General features: G+C 37.5%; 1 protein-coding gene across 2 annotated transcripts; it reads left to right on the top strand.

The window, feature by feature from the left end:
• The first annotated feature begins 411 nt into the window (after positions 1-411).
• LOC146470990 (equilibrative nucleoside transporter 1-like) lies at positions 412-23,439 on the top strand. 2 transcript variants are annotated; one of them, XM_085121284.1, is made up of 15 exons: positions 412-835; positions 8,451-8,532; positions 9,237-9,355; positions 10,388-10,482; positions 12,685-12,735; positions 13,283-13,368; positions 13,569-13,617; positions 13,809-13,906; positions 14,692-14,740; positions 14,842-14,937; positions 17,925-18,022; positions 18,282-18,396; positions 19,552-19,637; positions 21,253-21,452; positions 21,994-23,439. In XM_085121284.1, exons 1-15 carry the CDS (start codon positions 720-722, stop codon positions 22,103-22,105), a joined length of 1,452 nt encoding a protein of 483 aa, XP_084977410.1. In that variant the 5' UTR covers positions 412-719; the 3' UTR covers positions 22,106-23,439. The 2 variants fall into 2 exon arrangements, with proteins under 2 accessions (XP_084977410.1, XP_084977411.1); XM_085121285.1 differs by lacking the exon at positions 412-835 and adding an exon at positions 4,989-5,294.
• The last annotated feature ends 1,340 nt before the right edge of the window (positions 23,440-24,779 follow it).

Here is a 24,779-nt window from a genome sequence, read left to right as displayed (position 1 = left end):
ACCAATCACGAGCACTGATTGATTAAAGGAGCTACGGACATACTTGGCAACAATTCACGTTTTGCATGGAATGTGATCGAAAAGAATAGAAGAAAATTTAAATTTTATAACTTAGTGAACAAGGTTCAAAACCAACCGAATAATTGCCAAGCTTTGTAATTGGCTGACATTTTTACCGCGTTTTCGCATTTTTAGTTTTACCAGCGCGCATGCGTTACGTAAGAATTGTAATGTGTTGATTTACATATGAATAGGTCGAGAAGTTGTGTTGTAGTTTTCTCGAGGATAGATAAAATTTCCTTTATTCTCTGACGGAAATATTGGCAGAAGGGCATTTGAACATCAGTTACCTTCTCGCTATCGTAATATGTGACGATTTCAACGAGAGCTTAAGCTTATATGTCTTCCCGTGGTTGTAAAAAGTGAATTTAAAAACACTTCACAGTTGGCCAATTTTCTCGTTGTAGTTTCCCATAAAAAGGTATAATTTGCTCAATTCTTTGGCGAAAAAGGTAACCGAACACCGGCTGCCTCTCCAGCGTTTGTTCATTACAGTTCATCACCCGGCCGGCCCATCAGAGTCTTCGTGTGACCTTCACGTGGATTGTAAACAGACACCGTAATGACCGAACAACAGTCTTCGTCTGGACATTTCGTTGTTCACTCCACCGCGCTACTGGCTGACAAGGGCTGCGTTTGTCACGTTAGAGGTCAACACAATGGTCTGTGAAAGTATATGCTGTTTAAAAATGGGAAGGAAATCTGACGAGGATTCTGAGGCAAAAGAAAGTCTTTTGGAAAATGGAAAACTCCTACAAGACCAGCCAGTTGACAAGTAAGCTTAATCTTTTATAGTGTGTATATATTTTAAGTGGGCTGCGTAATTAAATCCACATTGGATGTGTTAGATTTCGTAACCTTGTTTGAATCCCTCTGTCTCAATGATATATTTAACCAGTTCATCGAATTAGAAAAAAGAAAGAAAGTAACAACGGCGTCACGTACATCTCAACGATATCTTTCCAGAGAGTAAACTCAACTTAAGTTACATGCAATATTTTTAAGGCATACCGGTCGGCTCTTCAGTCCATGTCACTCGAACGCAATTGTATAAACATAAAACTACCGTAGACTTGTTCAGCTGATATCCTCCGGGTGCTTTTGTAGGTCTTCCTCTCTTTCTAGTCCCCTGTGGAAGTTATTTCAATTCAATGGTTAATTTACACTTGAAGATTTTTAATATCTACAGACTCGTACATTAGAAGTAAATATTTTAAAGAAAAATTCAATAATTGATTTATATTAATCAGTGGTTTGTCAACGTGTCAAAGAATTTCTTTTCCCAAGCAAGGAATGTATATACATATATCAAGTTATCAAACATGGCAATAATGTAAGTGATATGGATAAGCTATAGACTGTCCCCCTGCCCCCCCCCCCCCCCCCAGCACCAGGTGAGTGTTTTGGTCTTGACATTGCTGAATCTCTCTTTTGTGCCGGCTCAAGCCGGGCCCAAAAAGGGGAACTCAGGTACAGTTGTGACGGGCAGATAGGAAGGCCTATTTTTTGGTTTGTAAAAATTTGTGGTGACCTTTGTTTTGGGGGTGAAAGATTTTGGTAACTTTTCTTTTTGAGGGGGTGGTTGAGGGGAGGTGAGGGCATGGCAGGAGGGGCCCACGGGTTGGCCAAAAGCAAAAAAACTAGCCTGCACTGAACGGATGAGTCATGCTCTGCAGTTGCCTCCTGCTTGCCTCCACTTGCCTGAAAAATGCAAAAAAAAAATAACACTTGTTCTACACTAGGCTAGCAAAAACCAGCGTTCTCACACCAAAAGATTGTTTTAGGAAAACAGAACTATCCTACAAAAAAGGAACTTGTTTACCTCTTGTAGCCATAGAGCAAGTAGAGAGGAAGTCTCAAGGCCTAGGGGTGTTCGGGGGTGGGAGAGGGGGAGGGGCGCTGTGAATGAGGCTTAACTTTTAGACCCAAAACAAAGTCGATCCCAGTTATCCAGAACATAACCCAAAAGTCCCTTTTTTATATAACGATGAGCCCAACTTTGTTCCTACAAATTTCTAGTTTGAATTAAAGGAACAAACTCATTGTTTCAATATTGTTTTATATTGCCCCTTGTGTACTGCTGATGGGATCAGCCTTTAAGCCTGTGAGAAGATGCTCTAGTTTGTTTCTCATGACTTTGGACCAACCAGCTTGGTGAACCACAATGAACATTAGGGTTATTGTTAGAGCAGGGACACAGGGACCATTACTTGCCTATTATTTGCTTTGTCCCAGCTATTTTTTCACTGTATACAAAAAGATGAGAGCAAATCTACATGTACCATGTTGGTCCCTGCTAAGTTAAATTTGGTCCCTCCAAATGAAATCCTTAACAAAAGCCCTAGAACATGGCTTGCCACATGCGTTAAACAAAAAGACTGCCAGCTCATGAGCAAGCGAGGATAAGCTCTGGGGTGTTTTCCATTTAACCAAACTGTTCGGTTGAAAATTTGGAAACTTTCCATGTCAAATATCTTTTTTTACCAGTCATTCCACAATCGCGTTGATTGATCAATAAAACGTGGTCGCACAATGATCGCATAAGAAAACAACAAAATGGAAGTGGTATTTTGTACAAGTGGATTATAGAGGTAGTTCCGTTTCAACCGATTAAAACGGAAAAGGTGGAGTCACCTCCAAGAGTCATCCATTTGTTCCAGCAAATTTCCGCTTGATCTTCGCATAACCATTTCAACCGGTTTTTTAAACCAAGAATTTTGGCTAACTGGAAATTGTTCCTGGCCAAACTGTACTGTTCTTGCATTGCGAGAAAGTCCCCTCAGCTGTAAATTCATGGGACTTAGCACTGGGGTCTAGCCTGTTCCCAGGTACCTGGATCCAGCTAGCTGGGTATGCACCTCACAAAATATCTCTGGAAATTCTGGGAGGGGAGGGAAAGTTACTGAAAAGCTGAGGCTTTTAAAGGAAAGTTTAAAACTAACTTGAGTTTCTAGAGGTGTGGAGGCAGGTCCAAACAAAAATCCTTGCCTATTAATTGTGGGCTAAGTATCAGCCAATATTCTGTGAAGTAAAAACCAGTAATAACTGTGTTTGCAAGGGCCACCGCGACAAAATAAAAGTACCGGATCCTGTATTGAAGGATCTAATCAGCAAAAAAGTTGTAAAACAAATAATCTAAAAAGAGAGCAAGGCTGATTTCACGGTCAGGGAAGTATATTTTCCAATATTTCGAAAGGCACGGCCTTTCTTCTTCACGGTATGTTTGAGACTGACCCTGTGGCAAGAGACATTACAATATTTAAAACAGTTAGAATAGTCCGTGCGATTTCGCAGTATTGAATGATTACATTAATAATTTAATATCAAATTACCATTTTGCCTATTTTTTTTTAATTCTTCGATTTCCGATCCTTGATCCCAGATACGCGTTCCTCGGTTCCAATTTTCCCGGAAACTATCCACTCCCCTGTAATTCATATATTCACCCCTTAACCTTGGCATTGCACACCCACCCTCCACTTCTTAATTCAGATTCGCTAAATATTCAATAAGCTTAAGATCTATTTAGTTTTAGCCTTAAATAGTTTCATAAAAAAAATGCTCGTAGATGACTGAGGCCCTGCCAGGGTAAATTCCGACAAGCGACATGGCCCAAAAAGTAGCGACAGCGCATGAAATAAATTCGCGACAAAAGACAACTTTTCTCGACAAAACTCCGACAGTGACAATAAGGCCGAGAATTAACGACAAAGAACGGTGATTTCATATGTTTTTACGCTAATTTTAGTGTGATGTAAAGGCCAACAAGGGAAAAGTTTGACCAATAAAAATAAAGACAGTGAAAAATCGAGCAAGGGCGATCCAGAGGATGGCGTGACTCGCGAGTGGTGAAGCCTTCGTCCATATACTTTTCCCGTTGATTTGCATTATCACAATTAAGGTAAGCGTGTGTGGGTCTGAGGTGATAAGGAACCTCGGCTCGCGATCTATTTTCCGCATCACGCACCGTTTTTCCTAACCTTTTAAAAATTCCGACAAGGACAAACTATTTTCATTAAATTTCCGACAGCGACATGAGGCACTGACAAAACACCGACACGGGACATTTTAAAATTCAGACAAGCGACACGGGATCCCCCCCTGGCAGGGCCTCATGACTGCACGCACGATCAGATCTTTAAATTAATCTTGCCGAGAAAGAAGATAGATTGTGTTACATAAGCGTATTAAGCATCATCCAAGGCAAAACCATAGTGCGTAAGCTTCCACCGTTTTCCGCTGCCATCACACGCGAAAGCAAAACAAGTGAAATATAAAGGCTGTAGCTTTTAAGTTTCTCAGAACGAATGTCCCAAAATTGGTGATTCTCATATACAGATGTGTTTTTTCTCTTTGACGGGTGTTGATAAGCATATGTTGAAAAATATGTTTGATCACAAGACCGCCTCATGTTGTTCATATTTCAATTAACGCCATTTCCGGTATCAAAATACGGTTTGAACGATTGACATGAAAGTTATTGCACATTAAAAAAGTAGTTTTTATACCTCAACCCTGGTGAAATTAAGAGTGTAAAATAGTTCTGCTTATTGAAATGTCTCAAATTGACAAATATAGGTTACGTGTTCCATCCTGTACTTCGCACTATTACAAGCACATTACATAGAAGCGTGACGTTCACGTGATCCAAGGTTATCTGTTGGGTTCTTCTGGGGGGTGATAGTTGGGGAATAATTTTTCGCACTATTTTATGAGGTACATCTTTAACTATTAGGGCGTGTTTTACAGAATTTAGGCGCATAGAAATATTACATGACTAGCAAGTGGAAAGATAGGGAAGCAAAGTGTTAATAGATGGGGAAGAAGTAAGTTTTAAGGTTTTGGATTCAGACCCTCCCCCACCGTTGTTTACCTTGGCCGGCTTTGCAGGAAAAACCCATGCAAATTTCCGGTCTCGCAACCGCTCCCTGCCTGAAAGCTTTTGAGTTATTTGAATAGCTGGCAAATTCTCGGAGCAGAAAGAAGTGTTGACCCTGGTCTGCAGATTGCGGAACCTAAGTAACGCTTTGAATCTATTTAACGGGATCTTTTGCTTCGGCTAAAAACTTGGACTCGTGTTTGGCAATCAGCGGGTGACACACTGTTTGCTGAAAAAAATTATTCGACATGGGCGCCGGGAGAGAAGAGGTGAAAATTGAGACGAAAGCTTACGACAAGAAAGAAAAGAGTTCGGGAAAGAAAGATCTTCTTGTGAGAATGGAACCAAGAGATAGGTATTTATATGCAGTGAAGTGTATATATTTTGGGGATAGAAGTAGAGGTTTAGACAAATTTATTGTGAAGCTTTTAACAATGGCGTCGGTGATGCAACGGTAACACAATCCGATGGTTTAAATCTTGCTTCTTCAATTTAAAATTTATCAGTCATTGAGCATTTTCTGCTGCACATATTGTTAAGCTTGTATTATCCTTTCTCCAAAGTGAATTTCAGTTAACTAAGCTTACGTGCATGGCATATAGCGAGCCTTTTTCGTTTGCTGTCGGCTTTTTGTGTCGCTTCTTGATTGAGTTGATGTTTACCGAAACACCGACCTTTTCATACATCTAAATGAATTTTTATGTTCAAGTTCCTCTCTGTTGTTTATACCTCCGTTTTTCATTTTCCACACTTGTTTTCTGTGTCGATATCAGCTGATATTTGGTGTTTGTAGTCAACTACATCCTTTAGCGAAGTAAAAAAAAATTGTCACGGTTTGGCTTGAACAAGGAGAAACTCGGTTCGGTAAACTCATAATTTCCTGCCTGGAAAAGAACTCTAAACTTGCGGCTCCAGTAGCTTGCACCATGCAAAATAGTTATTAAGATAGAGAGTTAACAGGAAATGGCGAATCATTACTGGTTGGATTTAGCTTTTTTTCAGGATAAGTTTTTACATGTATAGTCAAAGGAAACAATCATAGATTTTTGTTATATAATTATTGCGATATAGGATCATCCATATTAAAATTAAGCTTTGATTAGATGTTTAACTTCATAATTGAGCAGCCATTAACAATTTCATGATTTTGGAAACTTTCTTGATATTCTTTTTCCGTTTAGAATCCCTTGATGGCTTGTAAAATTATGTGAAAGGATTTCCCTCTTAGTTCAGAATATTATTTTCCTTTTTATTTATTGTAAGTTCTTATTTTCTTTTATTTGACTAGAAGATTGTATTAATACATTAGTTTTGCTGATTGAACCCCTCTTGTAAGAGATTGACCTTAAGGAGGTCAAACTATAAAATATTTTCTTAAAATGTGCTTCTACATGGGTAAGCAAGAACATATTATTATGTTCAGAATGCATGTAAAAACGAAACAGTGCAATCCTTTTACTTGTCCCCTGGTGCCAAGGTGGCGCATAGGGCCTACTGCACTATAATTTCTACATCATTCGATAATTGGATTTGATTGAATCTTGATCATTTTCCTCACTGACCAATTATGCAGTTGAACGCAGTGAAATTTTTAACTACTAGAATTTTTTTGAAGTGTTCTTTTGTGGTTGATTTCTGAACCCAATCACGCTAGGTTTCATGAAGTTTGATAGATCAAACATTATATTTGGTGTGATTAGCAGTATTCGACACTAACTTTCCTGCTAAATTGCCCTTTGGGCAACCAGGTCTCTATTTTTGTTGCCTAGCGTATTTTTTGGTTGCCCAAAAAATCACCGGCTCGCTTCGCTCGCCGTTTATCCCAGGGAGAATACAAAGCATAAATTTGGCCGCTTGGAGCTTGGGTACAGTAAATTTACCGACATTCTCTGCGGGTTAAAAAAACATGGCGGCCACGATTTTGTGCACAGTGTTTCGTGCTCGTTTTGTTGTATCTTGTTCAAACTAATATGTATCTTTTTTCAATCTACGGCTGACGGGTATGAAAATATCCCAAGGTAGGTACCCATATTAACACAATAAATAAATTGACAGCAAAGAGTTTTCAATTCGCTTTATTTCCTGCTGGACACACTGTGGACAGGAGCAAAACATCTACTTGCCCGATCGGGCAACTTTTACCCTAGTTTTACTTGCCCATTGAATCATTTTACTTGCCCTGGGCAATCGGGCAAGCGTTAGTGTCGAACACTGATTAGTTATAGGGGCCTCATAATTCATAGGTAGTTCGCTTTTTCCTGATAGACTAAAACTTGTACAATGCTCTTTTTCTTCCTCTGTAATATAGATTCTCCAACAGATATGCCTTTTTTGTCAATATAAAAAAAATTTGAATTTATTCCAGAGGAAAGAGTACAATTGTTTGGGCAAGCTGCAACCAATTTAGTCACCAGAGCAAATAAACTGTTTTCTCCGGTCATGTTAAAGTGACTAAGAGTTGACAAAATCACTACTATATTACCAAAAGAATCGGCAAATGGCTACTACAGAAAAAAAATAACAGGAGTGTTGTTATGAATGTTTTTTTGCTCTATTGCAGGGTGTTTTTTTGTGTGTTGCACCCCACCCCACCCCCCCCCCACCCCCCAGCTTCATACTTTGCTTCTAAACTTTCGGCTTTTAAGACCCCCCTCCCACTAGGAATTCCAATGACCTTCCTTGGGGTGGGTATAGATTCTTTTTTGGAACTGCACATTTTCCTTTGCTTTGTTCTATCAGCTTGTGTTGATAGTACATGTACCGGGTAGTAAATAAATTTACATGGCTGCGTCACGCAGTTCATTTGTGGTTATTTCAAGGGTAATCTTGTGCAGCAAAATACATGTAGGACTGACTGATTTTAAGTCATCAAACCCTCAACAGGGGTGAACATGAAATATCACTACCTGAACAAAAACATAAAATTTACAGGAGTATAGGAAGTGGTCACCAAAGATTTAACGTCTTGATGTTTTTAAAACAAATCCTCCAAACTACAGTGTAGATAGTAGTAACCATAAGAAACAGACTAACAAGAATATCTGCATTGTGTAGTTGCATATAAAATCCATACCTTCGTTACAAAAGGGATTTTCCCTAAGACTCCCCATCACTTTGTAAATTCCAAGTTAGCCTCATACATTCCTTTAAAATTTTGACCTACAAGTCAAGGACCCCCTCCCCTCAAGGAATTTCCAATCCATTCTTTAAGCGAGGGAGGGGTATGGAAGTTTCCTGGAACTGCACATTTTGATGTAGGGGCTTAACCCTTCGAGCCCTGAAGGCATCACATTTCTCCTTGTAATATCAATTCTTATTCAACCCCTGAGGTCATGAGAATTAAGCTTATAATCACCCAAGGTGAATTTTCTTGATATTATATTTTTAATAACTTCTCCCCAGTAATTTTATAAGAAAAGTGTGAGAGCAAGATAGGAGGATGTGTTCTTTAGTATTAGGGGCTAAAGGTTTTTAAGACAGTGATGATTCATTAGAGATTGCTTTTTCATAGGTTCAACATTGTGTATCTGATCATGCTTATCCAAGGAGTTGGGACACTCTTGCCATGGAACATGTTCATAACAGCACATGCTGTAAGTATTCTAGAAATCTTTATCTTTGCTTTGACCAGGTCATGCTAACTGATTGAGCCATGTTACAGGGTCGGAAGAAATAATAACACGAGAAAGCGTGTTTCATCATTTGAGAAGCCATATCAAACACTCGAAAGTGTATTTCGTGAGATGTCCAAACACCTCGAAGTCATTTTAAAAAACTGACTTCTCACTAGTGTTTGGATATCTGATGAAACACACTTCCGAGTGTTTGATATGGCTTCTCGAATGATCAATAATTCTTGGAGAAATTCAAGGCTAAAGTTGGCAAAATTTTATGATAATTATCGGTAGGAACACGTATCCAAACCACGATCTCTTGATGAATTATTAATGAGTTTGAGAAATAAAATTCAAAAAGTAATTGGACCTTGCTACACAAAACCTTGAGCCAAATGTTTTCACTGCTAGGAAACTTCATTATACCCAGGCTTTGTCTAATAAAACTCTGACAGTGGAACCCCGTGTGATACGACCACCTTCAGGCTGTGAAAATGTGGGGTGGTCGTATCAACATGTTTGTAAAACTAAGGAAATGACTGGACTTTCAGTTCGTTCAGGGGACAAAATGTGGTCGTAATAACAAGGTGGTTGTAAGGTGGGGTTCCACAGTACATGTATATGATTCTTACTATACCATTGTTGTTAACAGTGTTTGTTTGTCTGTTTGTTTTTTGTTCCAGTATTTTCTAGAAAAGTTAAAAGGAAGCAGTTGGAATCACGACTTTGAGAATTTTTTCTCAGTAGCAGCGATGGCTCCGAATCTTATAATGTTCTTGCTCAACACTCTTTTTAAACACAAGTAAATGCATTTGATTTTTGGATTTGTTACATTTAGTTCTATGATAAAATGATTGTTTGACAAGTATGTAGTAGTTTGGTAGGTAATGTTTGGCGGTAGTATTTCCAATAGCTGATCTTTAAAAGGGAAGCTTATAGACCAATTTCAAGCTATTAAAATTTGTACCTGGCTACGAGGCTTAGAGGAATAAAATGACAGAAATTTCCTTGAGTAGTATATTTCTTTTGTTTTATTCCACTAAGCCTTGCAACCAAACCTAAAATTTTAGTATATCAAAATTGGTCTATTACTGCAACAGTTCCTCAAGTTTACAAACCTCTCTTTCACAAAACAGTGAAAGTCATTTCACTTATAATAATTATTAGGGTAAAACTCCAGCCTCAATTTACAAACAGATTAGTATTGCTGTGGCAGATCACCAGTATGAGGAAAATCATGTTTCAGAGAAAATAAGCCACTTCATATTATGTAAATGAAAAATTAGTGAAAATTTCAAGGCTCATTGAAATGTTCTATCTACTGGCATTTTTACCATGTCTAAATAAAGTTCTGTATTGTATTGTCATTCTTTAAAATTTTCTGGCCTGACAGTGCAGTGGGCACAGAGAGTTTCTTGTGAGTGGTGCCTACCAATACAGGGATATTTTGTGTGATTTAAAACAGGGAAAGCAGAACTTAGGAAGTGCGTTTGATATCTAAGAAGAAATCTAAGAATAACCGTGCATTTTTCAGAGATAATAAAGCTTCAAGTTGGAAAAAAATGCCATACATTGCTTTGTAATTACTGCTTTTTAGAATAATTGTTGCTTCATTATCTCTAAAAAATGTGTGGCTACCCCCAATTTTCTTTTTGGATTTAAACAGCCCTTGCTAAGATCTGCTTTCCCTGCATAGTCACATGCTTTCTTATCAGTAGGCACCTTTTTTAAACATTTCTGGTATTAAGGGCTGACTTTCGGGCCAAAATATGACGGGTTAGTGTCAAAATGTTTGTATACATTTTAACAATCACTTTGTTCTCCTTGCTTTCAGGGTTTCTCTTCAAGTGAGAATGCTCACTTCAGTTTGTCTCATGACGTTGTGCTTTATTTTGACGACTGTCCTTGTTGTCATTGACACGTCAAATTGTGAGTTATCAATAAAATCAAGAAGATTCCTTAGTATTGTAAATCTTATTACTTGGGCTTCCCAAAGGGAGACCAAGTTGAAAATTGCCCTTCGTGTTTTTTTTTTTTTGTTTTTGTTTTTGTTTTTTTTTTTTTGTTTTCCTCATTCAGTCACAAATCGCCGTCTGGGCCTTAAAACGCATGCACAGGTAATCTTGTCGGTGCATGGGTTTGCATGGGTCGGCCATTTTTTAGTCGACGATTTTCACGTTTTCCGAAGGAAAACACAACTTTTCGAAGTGGTACATCGAAAGAAGAACTACTTAGGAATACTCAACAGTTTCGATAGCGGAAATCCGAGAAATAACGGCAAAGAAACTGTGCTTCGAGTACAAATAATTATTGTTGTTTTATCCAGGCGACGAGTTAGCGGAGCGCGGACATCTCAAATCCTTATTCAGGCCACGGACTTTCTACAAAATTTTTAGTACTTCTGGGAATTCAACGGCTGAAAAATTAACGGTTTGATCGTGAATTTGTACTGAAATACTATTCTAATTGACCAATTCTTTATATTGTGAACAGTTTTAGCGAAAATTTGAAAAACGTGCCACGCAAAGGTTGATAAATTCGCTTCGAAATGGACTGATAGTTCCTTCAAATCGCTTTCACGTCTCTTGTCTCGCATTTAGAATTATAAGAGTTTCTTTCTTAGGCATAAACAAAGACTTCTCTGAATAAATTTTTCCTTTAGGAAAGCATTTTGTCTTTTTTTCTCTCTATTTTAATAGCCAAAACGTGACAACTGCGTAATCTTGCGTAAACAAACGCATGCACTGGAGACGGATCAAATTTCGCCTATGTGACGCGAGGACAAATTTCATCGATTAATGGGTGAAAGATACTGACATACAAAAATTTCCACGAAACACCAATTTCAATCAGAATTCCCTTATTTCGAAAAACAAAAACTTTTGCAAGGGGGGGATGAAGCCAACACAAGATATCCCTGCCCACTTTGCTAAATCCTGTTGGCCAGATAGATGCACACATAGGTTGAAAGCTCGGATTTTACCCTTTATTAGATTCCAAAATTTATTACTTAATCGGTCAGTGTAAAATGCAGACTACAGACCGGGCGTAAAACAGACAGACGGTAAAATTTAGACCAGGAATATACATTGGGTCTACATTGCTTTCAATATACTTGCTTGTACAATGCTTGAGCTGTAAAACAATCGACAAATGACAACTGAGATTTTATTATGTCAACTTTCTGGCGTTTACAGCTGGATATGCCAGGAAAGAAGCCCAAGTTCACGCACATATGCGTCTTGTTCCTCTATAGAAAACCTTGAGCGTGGTTTCAAAAGTCCAGTTTGACACACTTATTTAATGGATAGGGGGATTAGAAACTGTGGTGCTGTGTCAGTGGGGAGTAGAAATGAATGTTTGGTTTATCAATGGAGTTGATAACTAAAGGTAAGTTGGCCAATGTAAAGCGATTTGAGTGCTGATGTTTCGACTGTTTTAGCCCTTCATTTCCGTTCTGACAAAGAGCTAATGCTCGAAACATCAGCACTTGAATCTCTTTAAGTGGCCAATTTGCCTTTAGTTATCAACTCTGTTGATAAACCAAACATTCACTTATCTAATGGTAACTGTTCCATGATTTGATGAGTTCCTTTCTCAACTTCATCTCTTACAAATTATTGTTGACTTACTTTAAACCATCATGCTACAGTTTTTACAGTATTTTTCATTTGTTTGCATTAGAAGAAAACTTGTTGATTTAAAATTTTAAGGGTGGTTCTTTAATTTTCTTTGATCCATGTAATTTGAAAAATGAATAAATATTCTGTAGTATTAATAATAATAATAATAATAATAATAAGAAGAAGAAGAAGAAGAAGAAGAAGAAGAAGAAAAGTGAAACAAAGTTTAAGAAAAAGTGCTTTCCATCAAGTAGACTAACTTCTCTGCTTGTGTCTCCCAAGTAAACTGGCAGCTTCTTGGCATTCTGGGATGTAACAATAATATTATTAAGCAATGAGGAAAACAATAATAATAATACATGTAATGGTTTATAAGCATATTGATACAGGATACCACATCACTCTAAATAACCTCCCTGCAATAAGCATAGCACAGGGTGGGTCAGACAGTTGCAAAAAAGTTTTTTTGTTTTTATTTTGATTGGTATTACTTCTACTTTCCACACAGGGACATCAGAATTCTTTTATATCACCATTGGAACCATTATCCTGATCAACAGTGAGTTCTTTTTGTTTTCTACTATTTTTAGTTATGTATGCCTGGACAAATAAGCACAAAAGATTTTGGCACTGCTGCTGTAATAAGCAAGGAGACTATAGAGTGTGAAAAACACTTACTGTAATGTGACGACACACCACCTTACCAATGAAGTGACAATTATAATATTCTAAGCCATTGTCAAGGCAATACTGAGTTCCTTTACAGCTATGACTGTTTTTTAATTAGCATTTTTTGTTTTTTCTTGTATTCGTTCCACTTTTGTCAATAAGCATTCACCCGAGGCTTCTTATTTTTATTATCAAGTTTGTTTTTGTTTTTTGTTTTTTTCACACTTTGGCTGTATATATTTGCAAGTAAACACAATTTCCAACTTAGTTATTAATGGTTTCAGACAAGAAGTTTGCAGAAAGCTTACATTTTAAATTACTTTTACTAGAGAATTTGGTTTAAAATAATATTGTTTGCAAAATATACTTACTTATATATCAATATAGAGTTAGATGAACCCACTCTTAAGCTTATAGTCATCTGTGTTTTCCTGCAGTGAGTAGCGCTGTGTATCAGGGTGGCTTGTTTGGAGTTTGTGGAATGATGCCACAAAAATATACCGGAGCCGTGATGACAGGACAGGTAAAATGCTTGACTTTTAATAATAATAATAATAATAATAATAATAATAATAATAAAACGCTTGACTTTTACATCCCTCACAACTTGTCACTCTTCTCTCATCAAAATTTTTGGACAAAGTCCCCATTGTTGTAGTCAGTGAGGGGATAATTATATTTATTATTTTATTAACCAAAGTCTGTTATTTCCTCTTGACACAGGGTGTTGGAGGTACATTTGCTGCTCTTGCAAGTATTTTGTCCCTTCTAGGTAAGTCTCTGTTGATATTAAAACTATTTGGTACAACCGCTACAGAATCACAGAGTGTAAGCAATTGCCAAACCATAAGTAATGCCACTTTGAATTCCTCTTGCAAAATTGCACGAAGAAAAGTTGATTCAGTTATTGCAAATATTGAAAATTTAGCCATGTTTCAATGATATTGATGTTTTTTTCTGTAGGAGGAAAGGATGCCGTCAGCTCTGGTTTTGGTTATTTCATGTCCGCAGCTGTTGTTTTAACTCTTTGTCTTGTCACATACTTCATGTTACACAAATTGGTGAGTAGCCCCATGCCGTCTACTAGAATTGTCTCTTGTTTAATTAAGACTTTGTGTTAAATTTTATTCAGCAAAATGTTGTGTATGAAAAGTTGTTGTTTGTAAAATGCCCATTTTACCTATATAACTAGTAATCCGGACTAGTAATCAGAAGGTCTTAGGTTCAACTCCTGATAGGAGCACTCGGATTATTTTTCTGAGAATGCCTGTGTCACTTACTCAATAATACATCATTCTCACTAATTGAAAAGCTCAAAAATTTGGACTTATTAATTCCTGTAAGTTGATTAGTTAAAAAGATGGCGTTTCAGGATGTTTGTTCCATGAACCTAGATTAATGGCCTTAGCTCCCACGAGTCTCCTGTAGCTCAGTGGTAGAGCATCCGAACTAGTAATCAGAAGGTCTCAGGTTCGACTCCTGATAGGAACACTCAGATTTTTTTTTCCAAGAATGCCTGTGTCACTAACTGAATAATACATCATTCTCACTAATTGAAAAGCTCAAAAATGTGGACTTATTAATTCCTGTAAGTTGATTAGTTAAAAAGCTGGCGTTTCATGCATTAGCTCTTCCATCAGGGTGTAAACAAAGCTGATGTGTCCAGTATGTTAGCCCTTCATAAGAGTGCAAGGTTTCACTTCAAGATCCAGTGCTTAAGATGTCGGCTTTTTATGTGCATGTACATGTCATCTCAGTTGATATATAACAAATTTTTGTGTTCCACTTTGCCATTAATCATGAGTGGCAGCACAATAACGATCAAACTGCTTTTTGTTTCTTTCAGAAATTTGCCAGGCATTACATTGCTCCACATGAAGAAAGAAAAGAAATAAGTATGTAATTAAGCTGTAAAAATTACATGCCAAATTTCCTCTTACTTACAGAAATGCAAAGTTGAAGTGCAAATACCTATTTTCATTCTGTATCTCCACAGGGATTCCAAGTATTCAAGCTGATCAGGTTGAAAGACTGGCTAACTGGCAGTTACCTTCTTCAAAAAAGTCTGGAAACTGCAAACAGTCCACGCTAAGTAAGAAAAAGGGATACCTTGTTTTATGAGTGTGTCCCAATCACTGACCAATAAGTCTGTCTTCCTCTTTCATTAATGCTTTATTTCCAGAATTACTTACACTTCACGATTTAACTAGGGTCTTGACAATCTGCGAGCCAGCGAGCCATGAGAGGCAGACGTGCGAGGCACTCAGGTTAGCCTAAAAAGCACTCCTGTTAGCTTGAATAGCTCCCCGGTTAGCTTAACAGTTAGCATTTATGTTGGGGGTTGTTCATGCCTCGCATGTCTACCTCGCATGCCTCACACGTTTGGCTCGCACATTGTCAACACTCATTTGTGACCCTCCACGCGAAAACAGGGCTTATGAAAATTTCACGGTGAGGCTATTTCACGGTCAATGCCCGTGAAATGGAGTGAAATCATCAGATTTACCGTGAAATTCCTTTAAAGCAGCGTGAACACGGCGTGAAAAATAGTGATGCCCCCGTGAAATTAATCACGCCGTTAAAAAATGGACCACGCTATAAAACTTATTCATGTCGTGAAAATAAACTTCACGCCGTGAATGTTATTGACGTCTGCGAAAATTGATAATAATCATGCTTGCTGCAAAAAGCACGCCGTTAAAAATCAATGGACCGCGCCATAAAATTAAAACAACAAATTCTTGCCGTGAAATAAAATCAACGCCGGCGTGAACAATGAACCAGTTTTCTTATTGTTTACACAATTTCTGGTTGACGGTGACTCGTGCACTTAAATAATGTTTTTGACTTCCGAAGTTCCCTTGTTGCGAAATGTTTGCTATCCGATACAAACTCTTTTGAAGGAGACACGTTAATTATTGACATATCTTTCTGCAGAGGAACCTTCGCTAGCAAATTTGCAACCGACACAAGTTGATCGCGCCGGTTGCAAATTGCTCCGAGCAGACTGCCAATCAAAATACCAACACTGCGACGGAAAATTGGAAAGTTGCGCGGAAAGAACATCCGGTTTTACTGTAAAACGAACGAAAGGTGGTCGCTAGGAGAGGGTTTACTGTAGTTTATTAATTTCCACGCAGAACTATGTCGACAATATTGAAATGTCCCTTGACAGAAGTTCAGTCGGTTTCCACATTAAACCTGTGATAAGGACCAATTTTAGCAGTGCTCTTATTTATTTTTATGCAATCGCTCGCTAAATTTCTGCAGGAATGGTTTTTAAAATACCAAGACTGAGAGCCTGATTACAGGTTAAGATAAGAGGCGCCTCATTTCTCAGGCTACCGATAAACCAACCAATGGAATAATGAATTTTGACAGGCTATTGACAACATTATCGCAAGATGTTTATTTCATGCAAATGATCACATAACACGTTCTTAGTTGACCTGAAAGTTGACCTGGCTGAACAAAAGCGTAACACTATTATTAAGGATATTGTGTTTTATTTGTGAAATTATGGCGTAAATAATCGATTAAACTTCATACATAGACATTTCTTGCTTTAATTAGAAGTTCTGAAAACACACTTTGAAACGGATTTTTGTTCCCCCACAAACACAGTTGCCTGATAGAGCAGGCGAATTACCAGACAAGTCAATACTGTTTTATTTTTGTTTGGCTGACAGAAATATTGCACTGCGTGAAGCTTCTCGACTGCTGTTGCATGCTATGAAAACAAATCAAATTATCCTTCAAACAAACGCGCTATAACTTGCCCACAGTTTATATAATAAAATATTAATATTTTTTACACAGCATTGCTTTGCATTAAAGCTAACAGTAACTAATACTTCAGAAGTATGTTTACTGGGGCATTTTGTTTAACTCGCCGCGATACGTAACCGGATCCTAATAAATTATTTTCATTATCTTTCACTCCAAGCGAATTAGTTCACTCTGACGCCATTGAAAAGTTTCACGGCGAGGTTTACATTTCACGGCGTGAAATATTTCACTCCTTTATAATTTTATTTTCACGGCGTGACCGGGCGGCGTGAATTTATTTTCCCAGTCTTCAGATTCACTCCCAGCGTGAAAATGTTTCGGAATAGCGTGAACACGGCGTGAAATTTGCACTTCACGGCGTGAAGTTTCAAATACACGCGCCGTGACCGTGAAAAAAAATCACTATTTGGAGTGAAATCCATAAGCCCGCTTTTCGCGTGGAGGGTCACATTTAACTACAGGTTAATAGGTACAACCAGTGTTTCCAAAAAAGTTGCCATCGTGACCTGGCAAATTGAATAGTGTATTTAAGGGGATTTGAAGAGTCCCACACTGACTGACCTCTTAAAATTCTTCATAACTCCTTGACTTTAAAATTTTACTGGAACAATGTGTAGAACACCTTTCATTTCATAAGGAGATAAACAAAACCGCAGAAAGTACTGTGCTTTCGATCAATCAGTCTCGCTTCAGTTTTTCCTCTTCAGTGTCAAATGTTATACTGTCACATCTCCTGTAAGCGATCACCCAAAATACCAAGATAAAGTGGTCGTTTGTGAGGGTCGAACCAGAGGGGGTCTCTTTCAGGAACAGGTCTGACTTATATCTACTTATTCAAAGAGAATTTATTGCATACCTTTCCTTAGTTACAATATGAGCAGTGCTAGGTTGTCACTAAAAGTTCTTCACAAGCTCTCAGTAGTGTAGTTAATACATAGAGCGAACATGGAGATCAGACCATGTGTCAAGTGGTCGCTTACAAGAGGTTAAAAACAAATTGAAAAGAAGTGGTCAAAAAGTGTTAGCGGTAGCTTAGGAAATTTGGTCATTTACGAGAGGTTCCAACAACATGTATAGGGCTTTGATTGGCAAAAATAGGTGGTCGCTTATGGGAGGTGCTCGCAGATGGTGGCTTGACTGTAGTTGCCTTGTATAGTATATTGAATCAGTGGCACCACTGGAAAGGACTGCGTTATGGGGCCGTGGGTACACCATCATCCAGACATACGTCTGCCACCCTGTATAGCCAAAGAACAGAAGATAACAACATGCCTTGGTTTCTTTTAAAAGGTCTTGATCATGAAGCTCTCCTTGCAGTTCAAGTTCACCCAAAAGAAGTAGAAATTCACAGAAATGAACGCCCACCATTTCTGTTGGTTTTTAGACAGGTGAGGGTAAAAAACAACAACTTTTTTAAAGTATAAAAAATACAAAATGTAAAATAATGTAAAGTTGGTTCTTGTCTCAGGAATTTTCATTTGCAACAATTCACTATTACAGAAATAAGAAGTTGAAATTACTTTAGCCATCTTTGACATCAGATTCTAAGTGTTAATTGATTGCTTCTGGCAAAAAATGTAATGGAACGGTAGTAATTAATTATTGCTCAGTTTTTAGTACACAGTAATATTTTCTTAATATTTTTAGATCGCAAAACTTGGCATATCAGTTGCAGTTGTGTTTTTTGTGACGTTAGCAGCATTTCCTTCTCTGACATCAAGGATAAAGTCTGTAAACCAAGGAGATGGCTCTGAATGGACAAGTAAGTTCATGTTATTAATTTGTTGACCCATCTTGTAATCCGGAGGTTCTGGGTTCAAGTCCCACTCTGACCCCTTTCTGGAGTTGTTTCTCGGGTTCAACTCCTCAACCGCACGTGTAAATAGCCAGCTAGTCTGCCTCTAGCCTGCATTGCAGACAGTCTCTGCCAGCTGGGATTCTTAGCCATGTTTTGTTGAGTTTGAAATGTTTGTTTCCTCCTGTTTGTTTCATTATCCCTGGAAAGGATAATTAAGTATTAATTATTATTATTATTGTTATTATTATTATTATTATTATTATTATTATTATTATTATTATTATTACTATTATTATTATTATTATTATTATTATTATTATTATTATTATTATTACTATTATTATTATTATTATTATTATTATTATTATTATTATTATTATCGCTAATTATAATCAAAGATTAGGGAGTGCATTTGATGATCTCTACACTAGGTTCTCTCTTCTTTGCCAAGTTGGTGATGATGTCATGACTGCCCCTGCAAAATCTGCAAGGGGTGCTAGATATGCATCCCAAGATCCATTAATCCATTCATTCATTGATTGACTGTCCCATACAACCTTGACTCCAAACTCAATTGGGAGTGCTTTCTTTCTACGTCCAATGCAACAATACATTTTTGAAGAGTTTGTCGACCTTCTCATAATAGGGAACTTAAGTAACGACGATGGCAACACCAACAAAAACGTCACTTGAAAATATAAGTTCTCGTTACTTGTACTACTTCGTGATTATTCCAATTCCTTCAACTTGTACAGTGTGGGCGGAGTATCTGGGAATTAAATTGATGGGAGCGGCACTCGAGCAAGGAATGAGAATGAAAATTTACTCTCCTGTAGTCACGTTTTCCACAAAACCTTGAATTTGGTCATTTCATGTTGTTGTTTTGTTGATGACAGCAAAGAAATGTATTAAAACATAACGCATGTGCATGGCCATTGTTCTTGCTCATTAAACCCATTGTATTGTAGCGTTCTTGTTGACCGTAGCCGTCGTCGTTGCTTAAGTTCCCTAATAATGTTGTTGCAACTTTGTGTTAATTTAATGAAGAGATAAAAGTGCAACATTTGTTTTGATCTCTAAACCAACAATCATTCTTTCTTTTTTTTTTTTCTTTTTAAGATACCTATTTTGTGCCAGTGAGCTGTTTCCTACTGTTTAATGTTGGTGACTTTTCTGGCAGATTAGCAGCTTCCTTTGTACAATGGGTATGTATAATGCATCATTGCCACAAATAGGAAAAAATGTTGGAACAACTTGAAACCTCAGGTGTCCTGTTCATAAATAACCTGGGTAGCAAGCATTTTCCAGCAAGCAAAAAGCTAGTTTCTGGTTTGCTGGCTAGGTGAGCACAAAAAATGAACCTTCATATTTTTTGCGCTCGTTCTGTTCGTAAACCACTTGTCTGTTATTTTAGAGAACCTGGGAAGTTAACCATACAAGGTATGTTGATTCAAGTGATAATTTGGCCTTAAAGTGCTACTATGACGAAATTTGTGTCTTTCTAAACTGAGCCATTTTAAAACATAAACAAGTAGTCTGTACGTGAAGAAGAATGCTGTTTACTATTTTCAAATACCTCTTTTTCTTCCAGAGATATGCAAGTTTATAAAATATGCAAATTAGCCAAGTGATGACGTCATAAACTCAATTGAATTGTGGTCAAATATTATGAAAAAAGATATCTCAGCCAATTTGTATCAGAAATGCTTGATTCTTTGCAGTGATATTGTTCTAGGTGTGCTCCATAATATAGCTTATCAGTTTTGTTACCATGGCAACATACTGGGTCTAGTCCTCCCTGATACTTAATGCTTTGCTGGCCACCTTTGGCGTTCTATTTTGATATTTGCCAATGGTGCCTCATCTGCGTGATCCAGCAAGCGTATAAATACGTTAGATCGAGTTCGTGGCCTTGTTAAATGTTTTTCAAGCTGAAAATCACTAAAATATTGAAATGAGGTTGGAGGGGACTGGGAAAGAGTGAGTTGCCATGGGAACCGAATTTTTTATAGCCGTAGGTGTATTGTCTTTAGAACTATTAGCCTGCCAGGTTTCAATGGTCTCTGCTGTAAATTGACTGAGATAGCTCTATTTATATCCTTGATGTTATATTGAGTTGAGAATATGACATCATCAGTCCTCTCATTTACATATTTTACACATTTTTCAAGCGTGAATATCTCCGGAACCAATGCATATATTTAGAAACGGTAAACGGCGTTTTTAACCATTCCTAGAATTCTATGTGATAAACCTTAAAATTCAAGAGGTAAAAATTTGATCATAGTAGCACTTTAAGTATCCAGATTCAAAAACATAAGCTTTAAAATTAGCTTAACGGTGTTTGCTAAAAATACCAAAGATCTGATGCTTAATTGATTTTAAACAAAGAAAAGGAAGCATAAAATGCTTTACTTTACTTGGCTCAGTTTTAAGGCTAAAGTCATAACTTAACACAACTGGCCAGTCTGTATGCCAAAGTAGAGCAAAAATGGAGAAATCTTGATTCTACATCTAAGGCCAAATTCTTACTTGCCATTTTTCCAGTGAGCCTTTCAGTTGTTACCATGGATATCATTGAAAAACTTGAAGTAAACAAATGCTTCAAACCTTTGTTATGAGGGTTTGTATCTTTTCACATTTTCCTCCCTGTGCTCTAAGAGCGATTTTACGTTAAAGAAGGGGAGCTTAACATCAAATATTAGAGCAGTTTTGGCAACCATACAGCAAAATCTCCATGGCAATGCCCCTTTAAGAGGACAGAAAATATGTTTGTCGTCTAGTTTTAGTGACCTTTCTTACTTTTGCATTCTTTTTCAGCCTGGAAAAGATGGTCCAATGTTGCCTGTCCTCTGCTTCTTGAGAATCGTCTTCCTTCCCCTGTTTGCATTTTGTAATGCTTTACCAAGATCTAACTCTCCAGTGTTTTTTCACGAGGATTACTTTCCTATTGTGTTCATGGTACTGTTTGCCATCTCTAATGGTTACCTGGGAAGCTTGTGTATGATGTATGGACCATCGTAAGTTCAGCAACCATTATTATTTCACCTATTTAATTGTTTCTGTTTTAGCTGTGAACAGTGTGATGTTTCTCTGTGCCAATACTAAAAATTTAAGTTGTTGTCTTTGTCCTTTGTTATAAATTTATTATCATCATCATCATCATCATCATCATCATCATCACCACCACCACCATTATCATTTGTCTTTTTTGTTTTCTTTGTTTTCTTTCTTAACCAGCATTTTATAAGCAGTTGCACTGAAGCCTTGAGTTACCAGATCTCTGTAGAAATATTCTTTCTTGAATAGCATTTTGTAAACATGGGCTCCATTAGTGCTCACTGATCAACAAGCTGTTACACTTTACACTGTAGGCTGAAGTTGCCAGATCTCTCTAAAAATATTCAAGCCTGTACCTCCACTGAACTTATCTTGTTTGATTCTGGAGTCCTTGGCTAAGATACAGTATATAGTGGTAGCCATAGAACACCATAATATTCTTGTCTAGTGCCAGTTGTTTGCTTGTTAATGACTAATTTAATTTTTTTTCCTCCATTTTAGCATGGTGGAGCCAAAACATGCAGAGACTGCAGGAACCATGATGGCATTCATGCTCATTATTGGCTTGGCCCTTGGAGCTGGGTTTTCTTTCGTCATCACAATGAACCTCTGATACAATAGAAGCCACTGATGATGGAACAGGTGGACTACTTCTCAGAGACCAAAGCGCTCAGCACCACAAGCTTGGTGTCACAAAATTGCAGCGAAAATGCTTTAGAAGATTTACAGCCAACTTCTACGTGGTTGGATTCTGAATCCAGTTCTGGAGTGAATTACATGTATCACATTCTTGAATCAAAATATGTAACATGTCTTTGGCAGTTAGCAGTTTTTGACAGTCAGTTTGAAGAGCAACTTGATGCTGAACTTTCAAGACTTTTTGTGCTTTGGAACTTTCATCAATACCCAAAATCGTCTATGTAATTTAAGTATTGTACCACCAGAAACTTATAAATAATTTTTGTGGGTTTAATCATTTTATTGAAAAATATGAATATTTATAGTATTTAGTTTCATTGTTGCCGAAAGCATCCTTTTGTGAAAGGTTTGTGGTTTTCTGGTGATGATGGTCATTGTAAATGGTGGGAAGCATACGTTTGAGAACAGACAACATGAGCCAAACTGGTACATAAAGTACATTGTGGCTACGTGGTTTAATATCCTGTATTAATTGTTTTTGTTTTTAATTTTAACCAGTCATTTTCCACTATGGAAACTATGGTTTTCCATACTACTAGGACACTGTTGTAAAAGGCCGTTTCCGAGTTGCTTTGGACCCCAATGTAAAAGCGAGGCTAAGTACAAAGTGTTTATTTTGAAAATTAGTTTTCATTCATATGCAAACAAAACTAACTTTCATATAAAAATCTTTGCAGTTAGCCTCGCTTTCATGATGAGGTTCACAATAACTCGGAAACGGCCTATTGACTAGGTAGAACATCTATTAGGGATGCCATGTGTGGCTGAGTTGCAAAATTACGTGTTTACACGCAACTCTGCCCCCCAATAGATCTGAATTTGGTTAGCCGTTTCAAAACTGACGCCATCAAAAAGTTGTGGAAAACTTCTAGTAATTAAAATCTTGACATGTCCAGTGTATAAGGGTGGTTGTGTTCGTGATTAAATTTTCATATATTTTATTGATCGAAGGCAATTTGAGTTTAAGCTTTTTAATTGTTTTGTACACTTTTACAAATGCAACACGTGAATTCTCTCATGCTAATGCTGGGAAATCATGTAGCGTGCTCTCCTTGCAGGGTGAATTTTACACGGTGTTGGTCATGTAATATTTGCTAAAGTATTCTTGTATTCTTGCTTTAACCCAGGATTGTACCAGTCCTGTTCGTGAAAGAAATCTAGGTTTATATTGAAATCAATTTCCAAATGTACTTTTATATTATTTTGCAAACATATCAAAATAAAGAAGACTGTTGGCGTTCCTAAAAAGTTGTTAATTTTGTGGTTACTGCTACTTACATAGCAGTAGGCAACGGTGTAACCTTAAAAATGGTTAAGGGGGTTAATTTCTAAAGAAACTTGGGTTGGGGTTGTTCTCGTATGAGAATGGAAAAAAATTCTTATCAATAGGCCATGTCCGAGTTGTTTTGAACCTCATTAATGAGGCCTAGTGCAAAGTTTTATTATAAAAGTTAGTTTTCATTCATATGTAAACAAAAAAATTTTTTCACATAATTTTTGCACTTAGCCTCGCTTTTGTAATGAAGTTCATAGGAACTCGGAAAATGGCCATTTTTTTCTCTCCCGCGTAAGTGTCAAACTTCCAGTTGGATACAATACCGCGGAAGACTGGGGATAGCAACGCTGTCACGTCAAAAGCGAAACGCTTTGTCTCGCGATCGCTGTTTCTCTATTCGTCAGTTGGTTCATTCTGTGAGAGTATTCAACAATCCTATTCATATTTTCGTCCACACAGTTATTTCCCTCTACACATGAGAGACAACTGAGGAATAGAGAAATCGTAAGACTGGCTTTCCTTTATTGACGTCATAGAACTTCTTCTATTCCCAGCCTCCCGCGCGGTATTGTACACAACCGGAAGTGGCTGATCGGACTGCGTAGAAAACTTAACACGACAGCGACATGATAGAGACCAAACCGAGAATATATTTTTGGCTGATTAGATCTTTCACAGATCCTGTGTATACTTACAGCATTTTCGTTATGCGGTTCCTTGCAGATTGTTTGCTTTTATATTTTGGACCGTAGATCTTTTCAGATCCGATATATATGCTGTAGTTCTTTTTAAAATGGTTTGGCCATGTACCTGTAAAGGAAAGTTTTGCTTTTCTCATTTAACTTATTGCGACAGCGACATGATATTTCAGTTCTTTTGTTCATTGTTCGTAGTCACGCGCTATGACGTGGACGGATGTCTGAATTTGGGCCCATCCGAAATCACTACCACGTGCATTTGGTAGACAACTCGACTCGTGTTGGTTGTTCTACCTTTTGCTGTGCTACACCGTGCTGACGAGAGCCAACCAGCTCGAAACAGCTGTCCACGGTTGATGCATTCTGTTGATTCTCGGTTTGTCTCTATCATGTCGCTGTCGCGTTACGTTTTCTACGCAATCCGATCAGCCTTGCAGAAATTTGCTGTCATGTACACTTTAAATTAAGGCTTACATTTTTGCGATTTGAATTAAATCAGCATAAATTATAAACTCTAAAATGATAAATTTTACAGTGAGCTAAAAAAAAAAAAAAGTAAGGTTAGCAACGCAGTTTCTTCACTTCTTTCGCAAAGGTCTGAAAAGTACTTTCCG

This window comes from Pavona decussata, unplaced genomic scaffold (assembly GCF_977016875.1).
Source record: "Pavona decussata unplaced genomic scaffold, jaPavDecu1.1 SCAFFOLD_107, whole genome shotgun sequence".
NCBI classification, from domain to species: domain Eukaryota; kingdom Metazoa; phylum Cnidaria; class Anthozoa; order Scleractinia; family Agariciidae; genus Pavona; species Pavona decussata.
Note: the sequence above shows the minus strand (reverse complement) of the source record. Positions and strands in the feature narration are given on the sequence as shown.

Bases quoted from the DNA above. Each gene is read 5' to 3' on its own strand.
- LOC146470990 (XM_085121284.1), top strand. From the start codon at position 720: ATGGTCTGTGAAAGTATATGCTGTTTAAAAATGGGAAGGAAATCTGAC. The intron at 13,907-14,691 runs GTGAGTAGCCCC...TGTTTCTTTCAG, and splicing joins ACTTCATGTTACACAAATTG to AAATTTGCCAGGCATTACAT. The intron at 18,023-18,281 runs GTGAGGGTAAAA...TAATATTTTTAG, and splicing joins TTCTGTTGGTTTTTAGACAG to ATCGCAAAACTTGGCATATC.